The sequence below is a fragment of the Cervus canadensis genome, chromosome 22 (assembly GCF_019320065.1).
Source record: "Cervus canadensis isolate Bull #8, Minnesota chromosome 22, ASM1932006v1, whole genome shotgun sequence".
Lineage (NCBI taxonomy): Eukaryota > Metazoa > Chordata > Mammalia > Artiodactyla > Cervidae > Cervus > Cervus canadensis.
This window is the reverse complement of record NC_057407.1, coordinates 305801-331508: the sequence shown is the minus strand read 5'-3', so window position 1 is coordinate 331508 and position 25708 is coordinate 305801. Positions and strand designations below refer to the sequence as shown.

General features: G+C 49.7%; 2 protein-coding genes across 7 annotated transcripts in view; one reads left to right on the top strand and one right to left on the bottom strand.

Annotated features, from left to right (window-relative positions):
- Nucleotides 1-3221, bottom strand: part of CHCHD6 (coiled-coil-helix-coiled-coil-helix domain containing 6) — a 100293-nt gene extending 97072 nt beyond the window's left edge. For 3 of the 5 annotated variants that reach the window (XM_043443077.1, XM_043443078.1, XM_043443080.1), the window contains exon 1: nucleotides 3069-3221. In XM_043443077.1, the coding sequence (XP_043299012.1) occupies nucleotides 3069-3155 (87 nt within the window). In that variant the 5' untranslated portion in view covers nucleotides 3156-3221. The remainder of the gene's footprint in view (nucleotides 1-3068) is intronic. The other 2 variants (XM_043443084.1, XM_043443086.1) reach the window with 2 other exon arrangements.
- An 18370-nt stretch (nucleotides 3222-21591) lies between these two features.
- The window catches only part of TXNRD3 (thioredoxin reductase 3), a 33034-nt gene continuing 28917 nt past the window's right edge, over nucleotides 21592-25708 (top strand). The window contains exon 1 of one of the 2 annotated variants that reach the window (XM_043442767.1): nucleotides 21592-21914. In XM_043442767.1, coding sequence (XP_043298702.1) covers nucleotides 21891-21914 — 24 coding nt within the window. In that variant the 5' untranslated portion in view covers nucleotides 21592-21890. The remainder of the gene's footprint in view (nucleotides 21915-25708) is intronic. The other variant, XM_043442773.1, reaches the window with a different exon arrangement.

The window sequence follows — 25708 nt, the reverse complement described above, 5'->3', positions numbered from 1 at the left end:
AAGACATTACTTTGCTAACAAAGTTCTGTCTAGTCAAAGCTATGATTTTTCCAGGAGTTATATATGAATATGAGAGTTGGACCATAAAGAAAGTTGAGTGTGGAAGAGCTGATGCTTTTGAACTGTGGTATTGGAAAAAGATTCTTGAGAGTCCCTTGGACTGCAAGGAGATCCAACCAGTCCATCCTAAAGGAAATCAATTCTGAATATTCACTGGAAGGACTGATGCTGAAGCTGAAGCTCCAATACTTTGGCCACCTGATGTGAAGAACTGACTCATTTGAAAAGACCCTGTTACTGGAAAAGATTGAAGGCAGGAGAAGGGGATGACAGAGGATGACATGGGTGGTTGGCATCACCGACTCGACAGACATGAGTTTGAGCAAGCTCCGGGAGTTGGTGATGGACAGGGAAGCCTGGGGTGCTGCAGCCCATGCGGTTGCAAAGAGCCGGACATGACTGAGGGACTGAACCAAACTGAACTGAACATGCTGACAGGCAACCAACTTTAACTCAGTCACCTAAGATGGCTATGCGAGGGGCATTGGGAACAGTCACATACAGGACATTCTGGCCATGTGCATACCTCCTCTTACTGGAGGATGACATTAAACATACTAACTGAAATGACATCTTTATGTATTTCACACACGCTTGCTCAGAAAAAAATGGAGAATATAATTGCAGCATTTTGCATTAAATTTTTTTTACCCTCCTTGGAATTAGGGCTTGAACTCAATATGTAAATATATGCCAGTAAGTGTGCAGTCCATGGGGTCGCGAAGAATTGGACATGACTGAGCAACTAAAGTGTGCAAACTAGCAAGACCTTGGCACATAATTTTAAGGGAACTAGAGGGCTTTCCAGGACCAGCCTGGGGGATTAAATACAAGAGGTCTTTAGGGATGTTTAACTTTCTCTGAAGAAACAGGCAGGTGTTCTTTCGCATTCACTTTCTAGTACATTAATTTCTCATTTGATTTATCCAATAACCTATTCCTGTGATTTTTACTCACCTGCTTAAAGACAAGGTGGACTCCTCAATCTCAAGTCACTTTGCTGGCATGAGAACCTCACGCCAACCACGGCACTGCCATCACCTCCTTTCTCTGGTCTCCCTCTCTCAAACTAGGCACGCGAGTGTATAGAAGGATGGATGGATGGACATATGGAAGGAACAGAGGAAAGAACGGAGGGAGGAAGAGAAGAAAGAAGAAAGGGCTCTCACAGCTTGGGGCTATCACCCACCTGTACGCCTTTGCACAAGTCATTCTCTGATGAGTGTGCCCAAAGCTCCCTCTAGTTTTAACAGTTTCTGGTAGAAATAAGCAGGTACCATGCCTAGACAGTGAGAGACTGTCACAATTTTCACAGTGCCTTACATATCACTGGGGATGTACGTGCGTTGGAGCTTGGAGTTGTGAGAAAAGGCTATTGCTTGTCCTGGAAAGATCTGGGTTAAAGTCCCAGAAGTAACACCTTGAACAAGTTCCCTAACCTCTCGAAGCCTGATTCTCCAGTTTTAAGGAGAATTTATACTTTGCAGAACTGCTAAAAGAACTAGAATTAAAATGTACCCGTCTGTCATAAAACCCAAAAGAGATGATGCTCCTATCAACTTAAAGGAGTTCCCTCAGAAGCCTCTGACTGACCAAACTTTCCAACACTCCCCAAACCAGGTAACAACAGTGGGCAAGTGCCCAGACAGAGCCTGGAGCATCTTTCTAAATTCTGACTCAGGTACTGCCTCTAACCTTCAAACAGGAGCTGAGCCATCTTCTACCCATTCTGTCTTTGCCTCAAGTCAGGTCAAGACTGGATAACACCTAGTAAGCACCAAATATACTAAGTAGGCTAGGCGGAGAATAGAGGATCCCACAAAACACTGTACTTTTTCTAAACACATGCACACATATCATCTTATCCTAGGCAGCATCTAGGATTATCACAGCGCCTCCATTTTTTATTTTTAAGATGTAGTGACTGAGACTCAAAAGATAAAGCTGTTCACTCCAGGTCACACAGGTAATGAGCATCGCTGGAGAATTCAGAGCCCCTGACTTCCTTTTCTGAGACACCTCCCTAATTAGTGAATTCACCAAGGCCCGGCTGGGTGCCTTCCACGGACACTTGGTGCCTGCTTCACTGGGTTCTCCATTTAATCACTCAGCACCGGTTTAAAAAGCACCCACGACATGCGAGGCACAGGTGCGGGAGGAAGGGGGCTCCTGGAGTCAGCCTCGCTCAGTGCCAACTTGCTAGCTTGACGTGAGAGGTACTTCAAGCCTCAGTGCCTCAGCTGTCCTCCATCCACAAAATGAGCCAACAGAAGCCGACTTCTCAGAGGGCTGTGGAGAATTAATTGACAGGATACCTGCAAAGGGTGTACCACAGCCCACGCCCGGGCTGAGGACTCAAACGTGAGCCTGGGGAGGCTGTAGTCAGGCAAGAGCTTTGGCCTCAAGGCGGAGACACTGCGGCAGGAAGCACAATTAAGAACTAAAGCCTGCGCAGAAGTTCTAAATAGTGGTGAGCGACAGCCACGACAAAAACCCGTGTGTGGCCGCGGGGGTGGGCAGACGCTTCAGACCTTGTCACAGAAGGATGCTGAGGTGAGACCTCAACCACAAGAACAAAGGAGCAGATTTGAGGGAAACTGGAGGCGCGAACACAGCCCCTTGCGGGGGTCGCGAGCGGTGCAGGTCGCACCTCCACGGACGAGGAGGCCTTGAGGCCAGCGAACGGGGGGCAGGGGTTGGGAGGGACTGGCACGGGGGAGGGGGTGGGGGCGTTGGGAGGGGCTGGCACGTGAGGTGGTCGGTCAGGTCAGCAGTGCAGCTCCGGAACTCAAGGGGTGCAGCTCGTCGTCCTCTTACAGGCATCGTCGTCCGAAGGCGGCGAGGACGCGGATCCGGGGCTACGGTACAGACAACGAAGCCCCGCCCCCCATCTCCGCCCATCCTGTCACCCGGAGGAGACTAGGCCTGAAGCGCCCTCCCCCTCGCGGTCCTCTCGCGGCCGAGCGACGGCACGCCTCCAAACGCCCTCCCGCCGGCCGGCCGCTCACCCGGATGCCCTGCAGCACCCGGACCCGCTCCTCCTCGTCCATCCCGAAAGACGCCCTGCGGCCCTCGCGGCTCTCGGCGCTGCCCATGGCGGGAGGCGGCTCAGGAGCGCCGGCGCTTACGGGACCGGCACCACCTGCCAACAAAACCGCGCCCTATTGGCGGCCGCTCGGAGTCCAGCCAATCCCGGCGCGGGCCGCCGGGCATTGTGGGGGCTGTAGTCTCGCGGCGCCTCCCGCCGGACCCGGAGCACGAGGCGCGGCGTCCGAGTTCAGACAGCGCGCGGCGGGATGGGTGAACGAGGGGGCCGGGCCAAGGGGGCCAGAACACCGAGGAGGCCGCACCGGGCGGGCGGAGCCGCCGCAGGTTCGCGGTGAAAAGGCAGAGAACGGGCCTGTGACTGAGCGTCCTCGGCGCTGAGGAAGACGACGACGTCGCGATGCGGGAGAGAAGCTGGACCTGGCGGACGCTCTTCTCAGGGGAGGAAGCGGTGGAGGAGGAAATTTGTGCGAGGCCCCTGAAGCGAGAGAAGGAGGCCGAGGGCCCAACTCTGAGACCGTGAGGGAGCAGAGCAGACCTGAGGAGGGCGGCCAGAGCGGCCAGGGCCTTGCCAGCAGGAGGACGAGAAACTGTCCTCAGCATTCAGGCGACACGCGACGTGCCGGAGCGTCGTGTTCACGCCTGTCTAACTGGGTCATACGTGTAATGGACGCGGTGACCAGAGAAGTGCTGACATTGATCTGCCAAAGTGCGCCCCAAGCAGAGTTTGGGATCTGGAACTGGGGCACCCCCTGCGGTGTCCCAAGGAGGAAGAAACAGGGGGGAAAAAAAAAGACCAGGAGGATCTTGGAATGCAGGAACGGAAAAAGAAATAGACCCTTTTTAGTTTTTCCTTCCCCCATGTTGTAGCCATTAAGGAATTTCAGGTCCTCCTGAGCAGTATAACCTGTGTCCCCTTCTACCCCGGTAAGGAGAAGGTATTTGCCTGACTCTTCCTTCACCCAGAAGACCTGCCTCATCCAATCAGCATATGACGGGCAAGACCCCTATCCCGCTCCTTGCACCCTGGGAATAAAAAGGGACCAAGGACCCCCTGTTCAACTGTTGGCTCGCCCTTGAGCCAACCCACTGTTTTAACAGTGTCTCCCACTCTAATAAACTTTATTTCTCTGTCATTCTGTCTTGTGTCTGGAAATTCTTTTCCAGCCCGCAATCGGACCACGACACTTCCCATCCTGACTGCTCTATGAAATAGTAAGGGTCATTCGGAGCCTCTTGGAACCTGGAAGGGCAGGGGTGAGGAGGAGAGGGTGGAAGAGAGAGTGAGCCGCTGAGTTGAGAGCAGCCAGTGGCGGGCAGGGGGGAGCCTAAGAGGATTTTTATTCTCCACAATGACAGGGACATCCACCAGTTTCCTTCAGATTACTTTGATTAGCAAATCTCCCTGCATCCCTTCCATCCTCCGTGTCTCCTATAAACAGAGCCTGAGTAGGGGATTCTGGTGCAAGTTGTTTATTGGGGGAATACCTCTGGAGAAAGCCAAAATGCCATCAAATTTGTGAAGCTCTCTGCAACCCCACAATGGAGGACATCTTTGCAGTAGCCGTGGAGATGGTTGACAAGGCCCATCCCTGAAGCACAGCCTGGTCAACATGCAGAGCACCACCTGCCCTTCACCACCATCTGAATGTGAGGGAGACAGTAGCGGCCTCCCCACTGCCCTGCCCTGGCAGACACTGGTGGTTGGGGGAACCTCCTCTCTCCAGCCTCCTCTTTCCACAGGGAGAAACAGGCATTAGCATGACACTCGGTAGAAGTTCGGGTGGGGACTCTCTCCTCTCCTCTCTGAGGTCGGCCTGCCTGCTTAGAGCACGTGCTTCCCACAGGGAGGGCTCAGAGCTGAGAGTCTGGGTCCATGAAGGATGGAGGTGCTTCCCATCTGCCTGCCTGGGCAGGTTGGATGTCTCTCCTTGTGTGGGTGTGGAGGTGCCAGGCCTGGGCTAGTAGCATCACACCCGCCATGCCCACCTCCTTTGGCCCGGAGGGAGAGAGCGGCCATAGAAGGCCACTGTCCCTCTGAGTAACAGAAGAATCTCCCAGCAGCCAGTCTCTCCTGGAGTGGCACTGGTCACCCCAGCCAGAGCCAGGCCCCGACAGAGGGGCAGGGTGGCCTGGGTGGCTTTGACCAACCAATCACTCCCGGGGTCTGACGGAACCAGCCGCCAACATCAGGAGGCCTCTCCACCGCTGCAGGTCCCCTGCAGGCTCTCCCGACATCCAAGAAGTGTCACTGGGGAGCAAGCCTCCAGGCGGGACCTGCCTCCCCCAGGCCAGGTTCCTTTTTGCTGCAGCTTCGGTCTCAGGAAAGGATGCTTGGGGGAAGAACCGGCCAGAGAGGCACCCGGGAGCCGAGAGAGAGCCTGTGCCCCAGCGCGGCCCCAGGACGGGTAGCCCCTGTCACGGTTCTCCCGCGGGCAGCTTGCTGTATGTACGGGGCCGCGGGGACTAGGGGACCGCGAGCTCAGTGGGCAGAGAGGGGCTTGGTTCAGCGAAGGCGCGTGTGCCACGGGCTGCGGTGGGGTCGGCGGAGCGGAAGCGGTCTGCTGATGGCTGCCTCGTCGCGAAGCGGTCCCTCCTTAGATGCCCCCGCGCACACGGCGCGCGCGCGGGTACACGCTGCAGGTACCGACGTGCACGCGCAGTTGCACATGTGCGCGTGCCCCAACCGCCCCAGCTGTAACCTGGGCTGGGCTTCCGGTCTCTCCAACATAGACTCCGGCCCGGCTCCGTGCAGAAGCTCCACCTCGGGGCGGGCACAGCCAGGCCCAAGCTCGTGGAGCAGCCCGGGCACCGCCACAGACTCGGGGACCCGCCCCCCCGGACCTGCCTCGGCGGCTCCCCCGGAATGTCTCGCCCCCACCCCTCGCCTCTCACCTCACACTGCTGTTTTCTTCCCTCCTGATAAGATCACTCTCTGGATCGTTGTTGCCTGTTATTTGTTTATGGTTGATCTCCAGGCAATACCGCCCACACAGCTCCCAAGAAAGACTCTTCAAAGCCGAGGGACTGTGTCGGCTTCATTCATTCCGGAGTTCCTAGCACCTGGCACAGGCCCTGGGACGGACCGCGTGCTCAGGCTGTTCTAGTCACTGACCGACTGACTGACTAGGCTCCCCTGCTGGTGAGCCAGCCGCTCCAGGTTCAGAGAGGCAAGAATCTGAGTAACTGAGAGGAGGGACTTTCACTTCAGTGCCAGCTGTGCTGCCCAAGTGGTGGCTTCAGCAAGTTCCTTCGCAGTCCTCTGCCTCAGGGTCCCCATCTGTGAAACAGGCATAAGCACAGTACCTACCTGTAGCGGTGATGTGGGATTGGCTGAGTTGATACAGGACAGCACAGGGGCCCAGAACAACACTTGAGAAGAGGAAACATTCAATTATCACTAGTTATTGTTACACCATCCAGCATCCAAAGAAACCTCCCGAGGTGGGGCTTGGATAGGGGCTATGAGATTGCAGAGACGGGATTTGAACCCTGGTCCAGACATCTCAAAGGATGAAGCCCTTTCTAAGGCTCCACCGGCTGCAGTGCCTTCCTTGGTGTGTGGTCTGCCTGGCCCTTGGATGTGAGGCTTGGGAGCTGGGATGAAGGCCCAGCAAAGGGTGAGGGAGAGGGGAGGAGGGGCTGCGGCCCCAACTCCCAGACCTGATGGGCATCCCGGCACTGGCTCCCCCATTTCCACCGCCTTCAGCCGCACCCCCTCCCCATCACAGGACTCCTAACAGGATTCTATGAATTCATTACAATGTATGCACAAACTAAGGAAATAACATTGCACCATAATAAGAGCTACAAGTTGACACGATTCCTCCTAGAGCTAGTGGTCGTTCTGGCTGCCTGCTTGGCACAATGGTTTTCCAGCCTTTTGCACCTATTAGGGGAAGTAGGGGCCCATTGGGAGTGCCGGCTGGGGTCTGAGTAGCCGAAGGGGCCTCCGTCAGAGCTGCCTGTGCCTTCTCTGAATTCAAGGTCCCACACAGAGCTGGGGCCACGCCAGAAAGTGACTGGGGACCGTTCCCTTTCCTCCCATCATCTCTAGCACTCCTCTCAGCCAAGCTAAACAAAAATACCTTCCAAGTGGAAGCCTTGTGTTTGCTGCAAGATAGGCTTCCTAGGTTTTCACCAGTGTGAGAGAGAAGAAAATTTTCTATTAATTTTAGTTGCAATTCCCTGACTATTACTATATCTAAAGTTAAGCATCTTTTTATTTACATGCTGGTCATTGATGTTCTTTTGGGCTTCCCAGGTGGCGATAGTAAAGAACTTGCCTGCCAAGGCAAGAGACCTAAGAGACACAGGTTTGATCCCTGGGTTGGGAACATCCCCTGGAGGAGGGCACTGCAACCCACTCCAGTATTCTTGGCTGGAATCCCATGAACAGAGGAGCCTGGCGGGCTACAGTCCATGGGGTTGCAAAGGGTCAGACACGACTGAAGTGACGTAGCACACAGTATGCCGGATAGACTGTTTTCATATAGATCGCCACCAATTATATAGATTTTTATATAGTTCTTATCCTTTATTGATGATTTCATTGCTTTGCCACTGAATTTAAAAAGCCAGCTTCATGGTAAACTATTTTCCACATGTATAGAGTACATTCTAGATTTGTTTCTCTATTCTTTAGCTATTTTTAGAGCAACTCACCACTGATTTAACTGCTATAACTTCATCAAGTATTTTGAATGTCTCACAAGGAAACTCCCCTGGTTGTTTTGCCTTTTAAATTTTCTTGACCATCTCTGGAGATTTCCCTTCTGAGAGAAAGAAACCATTATGTTATATATCATTACCAGTCTTCCTGAGATTTCAGCTGGGGTTCTGTTGGATTTATAGATTAATTTATGGGAGACCTGATATAGCTAGCTCTTCTTGAAGGCCATTCAGTAAACTTTGGTAGCTTTCTTTATTTAGTATTTAGACATTTTTATGAGGTTTCTCTGTAGATATTTTATGGAATTTGTTTCTCTTAAGAATGAGTTCATTTTTCATTTCATTTTCTAATTGGTTTTTGCTAGTATGTAATTAAGCTATTGATTTTTCTATGCTGATCTTATATCTGGCTGCACTGCTAAACTCTTATTGGTTTGTCAATTGATTCTCTTGAGATTTTTCTAGGTAGATGATCATGTGGTCTGCAGATAATCTCAGTTTTGTTCTTTTTTTCCAGTATTAATGACATTTTCCCCTCGTACTGGCTAGAATCTCCAATAAAAAGGTTGAATAGTGCAATGATAGTAACAGTGACTCTATTTCATTACCAAGTGGTGACAATTACTCTAGAGTTTCAATGCCTCTTATCATAGTAAGAAAGTACCTAATTTGCTATAAATTTTGTTTTTTTATCATAAAAGTACATATGTTGAACATTTTCAAAAGTGTTTTTGTTCTCTATGAAAATAATTATGTGGTTTCTCTTGTACTCTAGAAAAGCAGTTATTTAAACTGGTAGATTTTTTTCTAAAGTTGACACCTATTTGCATTCCTGAGATGGCTCTTAATATACTGCTGAAGTGAATTTGCTAAACTGTTTTTTTTGGCCATGCCTCAAGGCATGTGGGATCTTAGTTCCCAGATCAGGGATCAAGCCCACACCCCCAGCATCAGAATCATAGAGTCTTAACCACTGGACCACCAGGGAAGTCCCGAATTTGCTAATTAAAGAAAAATAAAAACTCAATTGAATTTAAACTATGACACTATAAAAAATGTTCTGTTCTGTTCATCATAATTTAAATTAAGAACAGGTAACACATTCTGTTAGTAAAAAACATAATATTTACATATTTTGATTTTTTAATGAAGAGGAGAAATAGAGGGGAAAAAAGTTAAAAACAAAAGTGGAAAAAGCATGCTTTCACAGAAACATCTAGACACAAAGAAAGAAACAAAAAATGTGAAACTAGAGAAAAGACAAATTAGAGAACAAGGGCAAGAGACTCACAAAACAAATACATTCAGAAGAGATACAGTCGGAAAAGGCAAAAAATAAACAGATGCATACACAACTATAGTGGAAAGGAATCCACCTGCCAGTGTAGGAGATGGAAGAGACTTGGGTTCAATCCCCGGATAGGGAAGGTCCCCTGGAGGAGGACAGGACAACCCACTCCAGTATTCTTGCCTGGAGAATCCCATGGACAGAGGAGCCTGGCGGACTACAGTCCATGGGGTTGCAAAGAGTCAGACACGACTGAGGTAACTTAGCAGCACACGCACGTAATTACCAGGGAGAGGAGCGGGAGAAGCAGGCAGGGCCGGGAAATCACACCGAGACACGGGAGACAGAGTGACGGTTAGGCCGAGAGTGACTGTACGGACAGAACCCCGCCGTCTGTACAGCCCTCGGCTCTCTGCTCCACGTGGCCCGTTATTTAGCTGTTCTGCGTTTGTGTTTATGATGGAGATGGACACACAGCTTTATTTTCCTGAGCTGTCCTCTTTCGTCTCTTCATCTATCGAAACAACTATTTCATGGATCTGATGCATTGCTCTTGTCTGTATCTCAGTCATTTCTACTTTAGTTTTAATTACATCATTCTACTTTTTTGGATTTTTTAATGGTTTTTAAGTAGTTTCTTGATTTGAAACTTCATTTCCTTTATTTTCAATCTTTTCTAATAAATGCATATAAGGCCCACCTATTCCTTTGAGTACTGCTGTTGCAGAAAAAGATTCTGTGATATGGTACATCTGTGATCATTTAGACATAAATGGTTCACACATTATATATTTTAATTTTTGCTTTAATCAAGAGCTATTAAGATGTTTTGTTAATTTCTAATTCTATTGCATTTCAATCAGCCTAAATAATAGCAGCTTTTTGCAGCTGAATAAGATTTCCCTAATGTCATTGCACAGGTCAGTTTTTCAGAATATTCCATTTGTGGTTAAAAGAATATTTAACCTCTGTCAGCTGAGTAGAAGAGTGGTTAGATTAAGCTCATTACTTATTTTATTCAAATCCTCTTCTTACTTACTTTTTTCTGTGAGAGTTTTGTCAAAATTGCACACTAAGACATTGAGAATCTGGTTTTTTTCTATTTGTAGTTCTGCCATGTTCTGGCTGGGTATATTTACAAGTGGTGCTTTAAATGCAGTAAAATGATCATTGGTTTACCCTGTCTTCAGCATGACATACCCCTTTCTTTATATATTAAACACTTTGACCTTGAATCATATTTCATCTGAATTTAAAACTACCTTCTTTTTTGTTTTATTAGCATTTCTTTCCTTCACGTTCATTTTTGCTGGATTATTTCTTTTAGATATTTATTTCACATAGTTTGTACTTTTATCCAACCAGAGTTTTTTCTTTTGATTAATTAAGGTAACCCATTCACACCTAATGTGATGACTGATATTATTAGAATTGTTTGTTCCTTTTTTTTGGTTTGGTTTTGTGTGTATTATACTTTTTGTTTTTTCTCCCCTTTCTTACATTTTGTTATACCAACTGAATTTTCTTAATCCTCTCACCCTTTAAAAGTGCTTACTTAAGGTTACATTTAGAAACCACTATCTGTAGTTAAATCACCCCCAACAAGTCAGACAACACAGCTGTCCGCTCCATTTACCAGTTCTCTGGAATTTGTGTTCCGCGATTATGCTATTTTTTCATTAAAGTGTAACACACATACTTTACATGCCCACATCCTAGGTGCACAAGTTGGTGGATTTCTCAAGGTGAACACATCCCTGCCAACAGGACGCAGAGCGACACAGAACACCACCAGGTCTCATCAAGCCTCGTGACGCCTCCCTCACCCCTACCATAGGTAAACAGCGGGACCCTGCCGTCATCACCGGTGTCTCAAGTCTCTCGACCTACACGTCTGAGTTCGCATCTGCTCCCTCCCGCCCGGCTCCTTCCGCCCAGTCAGCCCCTGCGACTCCTCCGCGCAGAAGCACGTGGCGCTGCTCTGCCCTCCTGCCGCGCAGACGCTCCTTCTGCAGCTGTGTCATGAACGTGTGCGTTGTCCCAGCGTGTGGATGTTGCCAACTACATGCACAGCCCAGCACCCACCGTTTGGAAGAGGTATCCATGCACCACTCTTGGATGCTCACCGGGGACAGGGCATGACTGTTGGGAGTTTGAGGACACTGTCCGTGTTCCAGGCGGTGTATCACATTGTCGTTTAAAATGCTGCTGCTGCTGCATCGCTTCAGTCGTGTCCGACTCTGTGCGACCCCACAGACGGCAGCCCAACAGGCTCCCCCGTCCCTGGGATTCTCCAGGCAAGAACACTGGAGGGGGTTGCCATTTCCTTCTCCAATGCATGAAAGTGAAAAGTGAAAGTGAAATCATTCAGTTGTGTCCAACTCTTCACGACCCCACGGACAGCAGCCTACCGGGCTCCTCCGTCCATGGGATTTTCCAGGCAAGAGTACTATAGTGGGTTGCCATTGCCTTCTCCAGTCATTTAAAATACCTTACTTTAAACAACCAACACTCATTGACTCTGGTTTTTAAGTATTTATTTTACTTGTTTCTTTGGCTGCACCAGGTCTTGGGTCTCGCTGCAGCATGTGGGGTCTAGTTCCTGATCGGGGATCGAAACCAGGCCCCCTGCATTAGGAGCGTGGAGTCTTAGCCATGGGACCACCAGCAAAGTCCCAACACTCATTTATGTGAAAAAAAAAAAAAAAAAGCTTTAACTGTTTTACCCAGTCACTATTCCTCTTCCATAGAGCTCATTGCCCAGCAATTGTGTGTTTTTAGAGAATGTTTGTGGGCCTTAAATATTTGGCTTCTTGCATGCCTGGAAATGTCTTTATTTTGCCATCACAACAATTGATAATGTCGTAATAGTTAGACTTCATATAAAGTTATAGATTTCAACTGATTTCACTCAGAACTTTGAAGATACTGTTTATTGCTGCTTTGATCTCCTGAGGGGCCCTCAGATTTCAGCATTCTTGCATTTCTTCAGTTTGGGGGGAAAGTCCTCCATCATTTCTTAGAACATCTCTCTTTTCTCTCTTTCCAGACCTCCTGTGTGATGGCTTTTACAATATTTTTTATGTATCCTTCGTGCCCCTTGACTTTTATTTCATGCTTTCTATTTCTTTGTTCTTTTATGATAATTCCTTGCTTAGTTTTCCTAGAATATGAATATTCCATTTTTGACCTTTGGTTTTCCCTAACTTAGCAATCAAGTTTTTGACCTTCTTTGGTTTTGTTTCTTTTTGTTGTTGTTGTTTTTTAACAAAGGCTATACACTTGTGCATCTGTCTGAAGCCATTAATTACATCCAGAATCCCTGTCCTGCTTTCTCTATAAAATTTCCCCCCTCGCTCTTTTGTTTTGTTACTCTTTAAAGAACATGCTGGAAAGGCTTTCTTGTTACTCACATTCAGAGTCTTGAATCATCTCACAGGCATGCGAGTAGGTCTGAGCCGTTAGTGGCACCGGTGCTGGAAGGGACAGTGAGTGATCAGACAGTCAGCTGTCTGGTGGGAATGGGGTCCGCCCTCAAGCTGCAGACCCTTGCCTTCCACCCCCCTTTCTCCCCCCTACCCCCTCCCAGGCACCCCTTCTCACTGCCCCCTGGTTTACAGGCTGGCTAGGTAACTCCACAAAGGAATTGCTTGGTGGGTCCTTGGGAATCAAAGCTAGGTGGAGGTGTCCTTGTCCTCCCTAGGGGGAGAAAGAGGAGAAGGAGAAAGCCAGGGTGTGTGGAAATTCTTCTAAAGCCCAAGGGTTGAGCCAAGAAAATGAGACCAGATGGCAGAAGTGGCCACAAGAGAGAAACCCAGCATGGTACAGGTGAACGCGGCAGGCAAGTAAGGGCGGGACCAGGAGGCTCCTGTGGCTGCCAGTGTGTGTTCACGGCTGACTTTTCTCAGCCATCCAGGGACTTGGAGGTGGATGGGTGGGGTTAGCCCAGAGCTTCTTGGTGCGATGAACAGAAACTTATAGCCCCAGCCCCACTCCCACAGGACGAGCCCCGAAATGCCACTCTTTGGACTCCTGAGTCCTCGCCTTTCTGGATTTCATAAGATTCAGGATCCATGTCTTTTGTTTCTCTGAGGCTCAGTCATGTCCAGCTCTTTGCAAGCCTTTGGACTGCAGCCCACCAGGCTCCTCTCTCCATGGGATTTTTCAGGCAAGAATGTGTGAGTGGGTTGCCATTTCCTCCTCCAAGGGATCTTCCAAAGCCAGAGATCAAACCTGTGTGTCCTGTATCTCCTGCATTGCAGGTGCATTCTTTACCTGCTGGGCCATTGGGGGAGCCCTTTGCTTCTCTGAGACTGGGATAAATCCAGTATAGTGCCAGATTCATGGGCTTTGTAAATGGAGAAAACCCCAGGTCTTCCTCCAAGCCCAGTCTTGAAGTCTCTGCCACTTAAAATTGCACTCTCGTGTGTGTTATAAACATCTTGTCTGCCAGACCTAAGAAATTCACGCACACTCTCTGGCTGGTTAGTTCCTGCCCTGAATCTGTAGGTATCCTTCATCACAACTTGACAAAAGAACGGTGCTCTGAGGCCTGTTTTATAGGTTTTCTATCCTACAGGTTTGCTGCCCATTACTACCATCTGTCAGAATCACAGGCAGTAGTCTGTAGGCATTCCTGTTGGTTGATTTTATTTAGGCACTAATTCTTGTCCCTACCCACCCATTTGTCACATCTGGGGGCTTCCCCGATGGCTCATCAGTAAAGAACTTGCCTGCAATGCAGGAGCCACAGGAGACTCAGGTTCCATTCACTCTTGTCCCCTGGACACAGTCTACAGCCACCAAGCAGCCCTCCAGCTCCCTTGAACTAAAGGACACACATGTGTCCACGGAGGGAGCCATGGCCTGAGACAGGCACAGGCGAGACAAGATGAAAACTGCAGCCCCAGCCCCCCACCCTGCACCTTTGCCACCGCGAACCTTCTATTCTCTGGTTCCACTCCTACCTTCCATGAGAGTCAGCCACAGGGCCAGCACCCACTCAGTGCCGACCCCAAGGCCTGCTCCCCGAGTTCCCGGGACTTCCGGCCTGGGGAACGGGTGTGCCGACATTAATTGGAAAATCACACAAGTGTAGCATTACAAACTATGGTCTGTGCAAGGGCCCTGAGAACTGTCAGAGTTTGGGCTGATGGCAGACCGCGGTCCAAAGCTGTTTACAAGGGGTGCGAGTCCTGGGCCCAGCTCCCAGAGGGCGTGGCGCCTCCCTGCCCAGGCCTCTGGGGAGAGGGGCCATGTCATGCGGGTGTCCTGCAGTCGTGGGCTGCAGAGAGGCCCACGCTGCCCAGGCAGGCATCCTTCTCCGGCCTTTCCGCCCCTCAGCTCACTGTCTCTCCCTCTCCTCAGCCCCTGCTGCTGCTGCTGCGTCGCTTCAGTCGTGTCCGACTCTGTGCGACCCCACAGATGGCAGCCCACCAGGCTCCCCCGTCCCTGGGATTCTCCAGGCAAGAACACTGGAGTGGGCTGCCATTTCCTTCTCCAATGCATGAAAGTGAAAAGTGAAAGTGAAGCCGCTCACTTGTGCCCAACTCCTAGCAACCCCATGGATTGCAGCCTACCAGGCTCCTCCGTCCATGGGATTCTCCAGGCAAGAGTACTGGAGTGGGTTGCCATTGCCTTCTCCTCATCAGCCCCACCCCCTGCCAACTTCATGTTGCATCTCCCTTCAGTTCAGTTCAGTCGCTCAGGCATGTCCGACTCTTTGTGACGCCATGGACTGCAGCACACCAGGCTTCCCTGTCCATCACCAACTCCCGGAATTTAGTCAAACTCATGTCCATTGAGTTGGTGATGCCATCCAACCATCTCGTCCTCTGTCGCCCCCTTCTCTTCCTGCCTTTAATCTTTCCCAATATCAGGGTCTTTTCCAATGAGTCAACTCTTCGCATCAGGTGGCCAAAGTACTGGAGTTTCAGCTTCAGCATCAGTCCTTCCAATGAATATTCAGGACAGATTTCCTTTAGGATGGATGGGCTGGATCTCCTTGCAGTCCAAGGGACTCTCAAGAGCCTTCTCCAACACCTCAGTTCAAAAGCATCAATTCTTCAGAGCTCAGCTTTCTTTGTGGTCCAACTCCCACATCCATACATGACTACTGGAAGAACCATAGCTTTGACTAGACGGACCTTTGTTGGCAGAGTAATGTCTCTGCTTTTTAATATGCTGCCTAGGTTAGTCATAGCTTTTCTTCCAAGGAGCAAGCGTTTTTTAATTTCAAGGCTGCAGTCACTATCTGCAGTGATTTTGAAGCCCAAAAAATTAAGTCTCCCTTGGCCACCTACTAAGATGTGGGTTCCAGCTAGTCACGACTTGTCTGGGCCTCAGTTTCCTTGTCTGTGAAAGGGGGGTAACCCAGGTGGCTCAGACAATCGGAAGCAGTTGTGGGGTTTCAAGAGGTCTGTATAGTCCAAGCCCAGCACACTTTTTATCCGTCCTTCCTGACGACGATGCCTGTGCCTGAGCCTTCTGGCGCAGGACCAGGTAATTTGAGATCATCGGGGCGCCTCCACCCGGTCCCGCTGCTCCGCGGAACCCTCCAGGGTTCAGACAGCGTGCTCTTAACCTGTTTTCTCGGTGAAGTCGAGACAGGTTCGACCTGTTTAAGAGCAGAAGCGGGCGTCGCTGAGCGGTGAGACGTCCTGCGGAGGCTGGGCCCCCGCGGTCCCGGGGCGTCCAGGTGCGCCGGCGCAGGCGGCGGGGTCGCACCTGCGCCCAGGTGGCTGGAGAGGACGCACCGCCCACTGCTCCCTTCCTGAGCGGCCACTGCCGCCTGGCGGCCGGTCGGCTCCAGTTCCTGCTCGCTCCAGCGTCAGAGCCTAACCCTTCCAGGCCCGGTTGTCCGAGAACCCCCGGGGCGGCGCATCTCTCCGCGGGGGCCCGGGGTTGGCGGCTGTAGAGGCCGCCCCGCAGCGGACTCCGCTCTCCCCGCGGAGTCACCCCCGGGCCGGGGTCGGAGGCCACGTGCTGTCGGCAGGAGGCTCTTCTGCCGATGAAAGGGGACCCCGGACCCCCCCGCCCCGCCCCCTTTCCTGGCGGGGTGGTGGCCCCCGTGCCGTCCCTGGCTCTGTTTATTAAGGCCTCTGTGCAGGGCTTCCCGGCCACGCTAGTGGTAAAGAACCCACCCGCCAAGGCAGGAGACATCGATCGCTGGGTCAGGAAGATCCCCTGGAGGAGGGAATGGCAACCGACTCCAGTATTCCTGCCTGGAGAATCCCATGGACAGAGGAGCCTGGCGGGCTACAGTCCGTCGGGTCGCAAAGAGCCAGACATGACTGAGGGACTTAGCACACAGCACATCATCAGCTCAGCTCAGTCGCGTCCATCTCGTTGCGGGCGACCCCGTGAACCGCAGCACGCCAGGCCTCCCTGCCCATCACCAACTCCCGGAGTTTACTCAGACTCATGTCCATCCAGTCGGTGATGCCATCCGGCCATCTCATCCTCTGTCGTCCACTTCTCCTCCTGCCCCCAATCCCTCCCAGCATCAGGGTCTTTTCCAATGAGTCAACTCTTCACATGAGTGGCCAAAGTATTGGAGTTTCAGCTTCAGCATCAGTCCTTCCAATGAACACCCAGGACTGATCTCCTTCAGGATGGACTGGTTGGATCTCCTTGCAGTCCAAGGGACTCTCAAGAGTCTTCTCCAACACCACAGTTCAAAAGCATCCATTTTTCAGCGCTCAGCTTTCTTCACAGTCCAACTCTCACATTCATACATGACCGCTGGAAAAACCATAGCCTTGACTAGATGGACCTTTGTTGGCAAAGTAATGTCTCTGCTTTTTAATATGCTATCTAGGTTGGTCATAACTTTCCTTCCAAGGAGTAAGCATCTTTTAATTTCATGGCTGCAATCACCATCTGCATGATATTTGTATATATGCAATACTTTTATTATTTATATATATGCAACAATTTTATATATAAATGCGTTTTGACAACAGTATATGTCAAACTTCTAAGCATTCTTTCTAGTTTTCTAATTGTCTTCTTGTGTTATTTATTCGTGTCTTCTTTAACAACTTCAGATATAATGTGTATGCCATGCGATGTAGCCATTTAAAGCATAAGCTCACAGGCTTTTAGTATATTTACGGAGTTATGCATCCATCCACGATTTTTTTTCTTTTTTCTTTTTGCTGTACTGGGTCATCCTTGCTGCGCTCAGCTTCTCTAGTTGCGTGCACAGGCCTCCCTTGTGGTGGCTTCTCCCGTTGTGGACCATCGTCTCTGTTGCTCTGTGGCCTGTGGGATCTTCCCAGATCAGGGATCAAATCCGTGTCCTCTGCATTGGCAGGCAGATTCTTAACCATTGCACCACCAGGGAAGTCCCACCATCACAATTTTAGAACATTTTTATTCTCAAAAAAGATCCTATAACCCTTAGCTTTCACTCCCCAAGCCTCCCTTTCTTCTCCCTACTGCCCAGCCTGAGGCAACCACTAATCTACTTTCTGTATCAATATCTTCTTGTCTCTGTCATCGGATTCCTTGACTCTAACTTCAATTAATTAAGAACTCACAAGGGATAAGAGATAATTAATCAGGCTATTTTTGGCCCAAGGAGACAAATATGGAAGAAAAAGACAGATATATGTTGAAAATAAAGGATAGAAAACGCTATGTATACAGATACTGACAAAAGAAAGTATATTTGGCCACAGTAATCTTTGGACGAATAGAATTTAAGGACTGAGGAGTTAACAAGGACAAAGAAGGGTATTTTATGTTAAAAAAATATATACATACTCCATTAACAAATTGTGAGTCATGAATTTTTCTGCACCTAACATCATATTCCTGAAATAGTTTTAGTTGTTAACATGCTGTTTATTGCAAGTAACAGAAACCACAACTTCAGCTGGCTTACATAATAAAGGGAGTTGAAGGGAACTGCAGTGCTGATTCTAGCAGGAGAGGACCGGGAATGGAGCCTATCCCACCAGCCTCCCCACATCCATGTGACTCTGGGAAGATCCTGCTCCTATCTCCGTCCTTAGTTGTCTCACCTGTTGGAGACGATACCCTCTCCTTCCTGGGGCTGTTGGGAGGAGTGAATACAGGCAACAATACTGGACTGTTTCTTATCCAGGGGATCTTGCTGACCCAGGGGTTGAACCTGCATCTCCTGCATTGGAGAAGGAAATGGCAACCCTCTCCAGTATTCTTGCCTGGAAAATCCCATGGACAGAGGACCCTGGCAGGCTACAGTCCATGGAGTCACAGAGTCAGACACCACCGAGCAACTTCACTTCACTTCACTTCTCCTGCACTGGTGGGCATTGGCAGGTGGTGAATCCCCTGAGCCACCAGGGAACTGACTCACTTAAATTCACAATGACCCTTTGAGGTAGGAGCTGACGTTAGTCTCCTCCTATGACTGTTGCCTCAGACCACCACCTAGGAAGCAATGGGGCTGAGATTCAGAGCTAAGCTGTCTGTGCTTTTCCAACCTTAATTGAAATACAGTTTCCTAAAAACAGTGTCACAGTTCTGAAAGGCCCACCAGTGAAGCTCTGATGGGTTAACTAGATGTCAGGCCAGGAGCAGAGGAAAACACAAGCTACCCTATCCTTTCTGTCGGTGACTTACCCTCTGGCCGAGGAGAAGCTAGAGGTGAGGACAGGAAGGGACACGGGAGTAAGCACATCCCAGCCATGAGGTTTATTGTAAAAAAAATCCTGACTGTGGAAGTCTTAAATTCTGAAAACTAAGGTTAGAGGGAAGTCTGGCATGCTACAGTCCATGGGGTCGCAAAGAGTCGGACACGACTGAGCGACTGAACTGAAAGTTAGAGGCGACCTCGGGGCCAAGGAGATAACTAACTTGGCACAAGGGTACTGAGAACAATAAACATAAGCTGAAGCTGTGGGTGGTCCTTTCTCCTTCTTACCATCGCATTTGTCAACATAAAGCCAATTCCACAGTAAGGTGGGAGACACTTAGAAGGAATCTGCAAGGGGCTGTGAGTGAAGGGTCAGCAGGAGACCTGCACTGACCTTGGCTGGCCTGAGAGATGACCTCAGGTGCCTCCCACTCATACCATCCCCTAGAAAAAGTTAGATTTGCTGGATGAGGAGGAACATCTAGGCTGAGTAAACAGAAAATGCACAGACCCTAAGGCTATGTGTTTGACGCAGCTGAGGCACGAGGAGAAGGCAATGGCTGAAGCATGGTGAACCAGGTGTCAGGAGATGACCCCTGAGGGGGGCCAGGCATGCCTGCTGGTCTTGTGGCTGAATGGCTCTATTGGGGTTTAATACATTTACCCTATAGCTGCAGGGGACTATAAGTCATGGAGAGCAAGTCAGCCCTGAATCCCTCCACCCATCCACCCCAATGATGCATACAGGATTCCCATTCTGGCACAGATGACTTCAGTTCAGTTCAGTTTCTCAGTTGTGTCCGACTCTTTGTGACCCCATGGACTGCAGCACTCCAGGCTTCCCTGTCCTTCGCCAACTCTGGGAGTTTACTCAAACTCATGCCCATCGAGTGGGTGATGCCATCCAACCATTTCATCCTCTGTCACCCCCTTCTCCTCCTGCCTTCAATCTTTCCCAGCATCAGGGTCTTTTCAAGTGAGTCAGTTCTTCACATCAGGTGGGCAAAGTATTGGTGTTTCAGCTTCAACATCAGTCCTTCCAATGAATATTCGGGACTGATTTCCTTTAGGATGGACTGGTTGGATCTTCTTGCAGTCCAAGAGACTCTCAAGAGTCTTCTCCAACATCACAGCTCAAAAGCATCAATTCTTCAGCACTCAGCTTTCTTTATAGTCCAACTCTCACATCCATACATGACTACTGGAAAAACCATAACTGTGACTAGATGGACCTTTGATGGCAAAGTCATGTCTCTGCTTTCTAGTATGCTGTCTAGATTTGTCATAGCTTTTCTTCCAAGGAGCAAGTGTCTTTTAATTTCATGGCTGCAGTCACCATCTGCAGTGATTGGAGCCCAAGAAACTCAGGGTCCCTTTCTTTGAAATGCCTCCAGAATTCCATGCAGTAGGGACTGAGGGGTAGCAACCTAGGAAATTCATTTTAAAATGTTGTAGCTATACGAGGTAGCCAACAGAAACCCAGTTGTTGCTATTTGGTTGCTTAGTTGTGTCCGACTCTTTGTGACCCCGTTGACTGTGGCACGCCAGGCTCCCCTGTCCTTCACTATCCCCCAGAGTTTGCTCAAACTCATGTCTGTTGAGTCAGTAATATCATCCAACCATCTCATCCTCTGTCGTCCCCTTCTCCTCCCACCTTCAATCTTTCCCAGCATCAGGGTCTTTTCAAATGAGTCAGTTCTTCGCATCAGGTGGCCAAAGTATTGGAGTTTCAGCTTCAGCATCAGTCTTTCCAATGAATATTCAGAGTTGCTATCCTTTAGGACTGACTGGTTTGATCGATCTCCGGGAAGTCCAAGGGACTCTCAAGATTCTACTCCAGCGCCTCAATTGGAAAACATCAGTTCCTTAGTGCTCGGCCTTCTTTATGGTCCAACTCTCACATCCATACATGACTAATGGAAAAACTATAGCTTTGACTATGGGCCTTTGTTGGCAAGGTGATGTCTCTGCTTTTTAATACACTGTCTAGGTTTCGCTAGTAGTATTTTTATTTACTTTGTGGGATATAAGCTTTATTTTTTTATTTTTTTATTTTTTTGGGGGATATAAGCTTTAAAAAAAAAAGCCGTCTTTTGTAAAGATGGTTTTTATTTATTCACTCCTTCCAAAAGGTTGAGACGTCCAACCTCACTGAAGACCATGTATCTAAAGGAGGCCTGAGGGGGCTGGTGGAATGGAAGTAAGACTGGAAGTAAGATCTTCACGGGGAGCACCCCTGGGGACCACACGGAGACCCGGCGATCCCGCGGTGCGCGCACCATATCGACCTAACAAGACCTTGAAGCCTGACGCCCGCCACTTTATGAAGGCCGGCCCAGTTCAGCACGGTGGTGTATCAATGGTTTACTTCGCATGCGCCGAGGGTGGGGCGGGGCTGGGGCGGGGCCAGCGGCGTGGGTGGGGCGGAGCCGGGGACGGGGGCGGAGCCGGGGACGGGGGCGGAGCCGGGGACGGGGGCGGAGCCGGGGACGGGGGCGGAGCCGGGGACGGGGCAAGCGGTCCGGCCTTCACTCCCACTCGGCGCCCGAACTCTGTCTGGTTTCTGAGCAGATCCTTCCGGTGCGGGAGCGACACCGCGGTCCTGGCGCAGCCGCCGCCGCCGCCGCCGCCCCCCTCGCGGGCACAGACGTTTTCCACGCTAGGGAGGGCCTCGTCACCCAGCCGCCGACTGGGCAATGTCCGCGGCGCGGCCGGGCCGTCGTCGCCGCCCGGGCGCCGGGCTCGTCCGCCGGCTCCCGGGGCCGGCCGCTTGTCCCGCGCGGCCCGCGAGGAGCTGCGGCGCCGCCTGCTGAGCCTCATTGAGGGCCACCGCGTGGTCATCTTCAGCAAGACTTACTGTCCGCACAGCACGCGGGTAGGCTGCCGGGGCCCCGGGCCTCCGCGGCGCCCCACCCCGACCTCGGTCCGGGCTCGTCCGATCCGCCCTCGGCTGGGCCGCGCGGTCCCGCCTGAGGTCTCGGACGGGCCAGCGGGCGAGCCGCAGTCCTGCCCTGGCCGAGAGCCAGCTGGACGTGGGCAGGGACATCTGACGGGACAGGTCCCCCGGGTCCCGTCCTGGGGAACGACGGCGGCGGTCGGCGGGGCTGCTGCGGACCCCACCGCGTGCCCCGGGCGGGCCGGGCGGCGGTTTAGGCCGGACTTCACGCGGGGCACGCGCGGGAGCTGAGAGTCGGAGCCGTGATGCTCTGGAGGACGAACCCGTTGGTAGGATGGGGCTTGGCGTCTTTGAAGGCTGCTTCCACATTTGAGAGTTGAAACAACAGATGAACGAGGCGCAAGCCTAAGTTGTTGGGTTAGAGATGTGAAATTAGGATTTTCAGTCTGTCAGTTGTACATTGATTTGCACGTTTTTAAGTGTGTGTGTCACACGTGCACCTTGCAGTTCTCTAGGCGACCACACTTCAGCAGGAGCCTCCTGGTTCATCCTCTCCACTCCTCCCAGGGCAACCACTGGCCAGAATCACTTGCTTTTCCTTAACAATTTTGCTGCCAAACTTATGTATCCCTAAACAATACTTTGCTCCTTTTGGCTTGTATTGGTACCTTGTGTAAGTAGAGTCATGGACTTTTTATATTCTGCACGTTTTTCCCAACAGTTATATTTTAGAGATTGCTGCATGTTACTATCTGTAAGTGTGGCTTGTTAATTTTTTGCTGTATTGTTCCTGAGGGTGACTCATAAGCACAGTGTTATCAGGTCTGATGTTTCCAGTATTTTGCTCTCAAATACAATATGGCCATGCCTGTTCTCGCCACATCTCCCAGTGCAAACAATGAAGACCTGCTTGAGAGTAGATATCTTGAAGCTGAATTGCTAAGCCACAGAGGAGGCACAGTTTTTTCCTTAGTTAGGTGATACCGAAATGTTTTTCCACACGGTCATACCAGTTGCCCTCTCACTGGTGTATTACCAGTTCCCACTGCCCTACATCCTTGCCAGCAGTTGATACATTTAACTATTGCCATTCTGGTGTTTATGAGATGGTATTTCATTGTAACCTTAGTTTTGCATTTTCTTGGTGAACTTAACATCTTTACCTGTGTTTATGGGTCATTTGAGTTTCCTCTTCTGGGAAACATTCAAGCATTTTGCTTATTTCTCTATTAGGTTTTTTTTTTAAATACTAATTTTGTAGGCGTTCTTTATATATTGTGGATTCTAGTCCTTCGGTTCTATGTATTGGAAAGTCTCCCAGATTGGGTTTTTCTTTTTACTCTCTTTATGTGATATTTTGGTTAACTGAATTTTGGAAGTTTAACATAGTGAATCTATCACTTTTTCTCTTCTGGTTTGTGCTTTTTGTGCCTTATTTAAGAAGTCTTTCTGCTCTGAGGTCACAAAGATGTTCTCCTGGATCGGCTGCTGGACGTTTTCGGGGGTGCTTTTCACACCCCTCTTCTCTGTTCCACCTGAACTTGAAGCCGAGGATGTGTGGGGATCCAGTTCCTTTTTTCCTTTATAACTTATCAGTTGTCCCTTTTCCTTTTTCGGAGAGTCCATTCTTTCCACTGTGGTTTGAATGCTCACCAATCACCTGTCAGATTCTCACATACGTGTTGGTTTATTTCCAACCTCTTGTCTTCTTTCTCTGCTTATTTAAGTTGTCCTTTGAAGTTTATAAAAGAGCCAAGCCATCAGAACTGTGCCTGGCCACTGTTGTGTTGCTGGGGCCTAGAAAAGTGTGAGGCAGGTAAATGGGTTGAATGAATAAACGGCTTTACATCATTCTGGTCAAACCTTTGCTGACACAGAACATCTTAGGACAGATGATTTTCTGTTCTGTGTGCGTCACTGCTTCTAACAACATGGCCACTACTTTGAGTCCTGTTACATAATTGGACAGCTTTGATTACTAGAACTTTTTTCAGTTCAGTTCAGTCTCTCAGTCGTGTCCGACTCTTCGCGACCCCATGGACTGCAGCACGCCAGGCCTCCCTGTCCATCACTAACTCCCATGAGTTGCTCAAACTCATGTCCATTGAGTTGGTGATGCCATCCAACCATCTCATCTTCGGTCATCTCCTCCTCCTCCCGCCTTCAATCAAAACTTTTTAAATCGAGCTCAAATCTGTCCGTCTGAAACATTTTGGCGGTGCCTGTCACTCCAGTGCACAGAATTAGGAATCTGGCTTCTAGCTGGATGGCAGATCTTCCAGTATTTTCCCTGAGCACTTTTCTTTCCTGACCAAGCTTTTCATGTGTTCATATCATCTGTCTTTACACATGACCCTTCACTAAACGGGTTGTGCAGTAATTTGACCATGCCTCACCCAAACTGGACACCGTATTCCACATCCCTACCTGTGGCCTTGCCTTTCAAGAACTCATGGCCTAAAGGAGCTGTAATCAGACTGTTCTCACGTACTGAAAGACACGTGCGTGCAAGGCAGGTGCTGTGGGAATGGGGTAAAACAGCTGCTTCCATGGGGATCAGAGGAATTGAGGATGTGATGTTTAAGCTGGTCCTGGAGAGATAAGTTGGATGTAGGCAACGTAGAACATCAATAGTTGAGGAATTCGTGTGAGCAGAGGTAGGAGATGATAACATGAAAATACTGGGCCGAATGCAGGGCGTAGGAAGGGAATCAGGAGAGGGATGTGAAAACGGGCTGGCCTTCAGCTTTTCAGAGGTACTGAGGTCTAAATGTGTGCCGCTGAGTGTGGACCTGATGACGTCAGGCTGGAGGGGAGGAGTGACAGGGTCTGCCCTGGGACTGGAGTCCCACCTGGAGGAGCGCGCTGAACGCGGGGGCAGCTGCCCAGGCCGGAAGCGCCTGTGAGTCAGGCGACCTCATGGCCCACACTGAGGAGTGAAGAACGTGCCCTGATTTTTTAACCCCTTCCCCAAATTAAGTTTCAAGCCATGTTTTCCCCAATCTTCAGTTCACACTTTTGTGGATTAAAAGCATATACTTGCATTGGTTAGCTTTTTTTTTCCTGTAATAAAATATGCGTAATATCGTTTACTGTTTTAACCATTTTAGGTTTCATGGCATTAAGACCATTCCTGTTTTGTGCCGCCATCACCACCATCCACCCACAGAGCTTTTTTCATCTTCCCCAACTGACACTCTGACCTCATTAAACAGTAACTCTCCATTCCCACCCCCAGCCGCCGGCAACCACCATCTGCTTTCTGCCCTATGAATCCGAAAGTATTTGTCATTTTCTGACTGGCTTATTTCAGTCTGATGTCCTCAGAGTTCATCTATGCCATAGCATGGGTCAGGATTCCTTTCCTTTTTTAAAATTTGTTTATGTTTTTATTGAAGGATAATTGCTTTACAGAATTTTGCTATTTTCTGTCAAACCTCAACCTGAATCAGCCGTAGGTCTACATACGTCCCCTCCCTTCTGAGCCTCCCCCAGTCTCCCTCCCATCCCACCCCCCAGGCTGACACAGAGCCCCTTGTGAGTTCCCTGAGGCTCACAGCAGATTCCCGTTGGCTCTCTAGTTTACACATGGTGATGTGAGTTTCCACGTTACTCTTTCCATACATCTCACCCTCTCCTCCCCTCTCCCCGTGTCCATAAGTCTATTCTCTATGTCTGTTTCTCCATTGCTGTCCTATAAATAAATTCTTCAGTACCATTTTTCTGGATTTCGTATATATGCATTAGAATATGATATTTATCTTTCTCTTTCTGACTCACTTCACTCTGTATGATAGGTTCTAGGTTCATCCATCTCATTAGAACTGACTCAAATGCATTCCTTTTTATGACTGAGTAATATTCCATCATATATATGTACCACAACTTCTTTATCCATTCATCTGACTATGGACATCTAGGTTGCTTCCATGTTCTAGCTGTTGTAAATAGTGCTGCAATGAACAATGAGATACATGTGTCTTTTTCAGTTTTGGTTTCCTCAGGGTATATGCCTAGGAGTGGGATTGCTGGGTCATATGGTGGTTTTATTCCGTCTTTTAAGGAATCTCCATACCGTCTTCCACAGTGGTTTGCACTCCCACCAACAGTGCAAGAGCGTTCC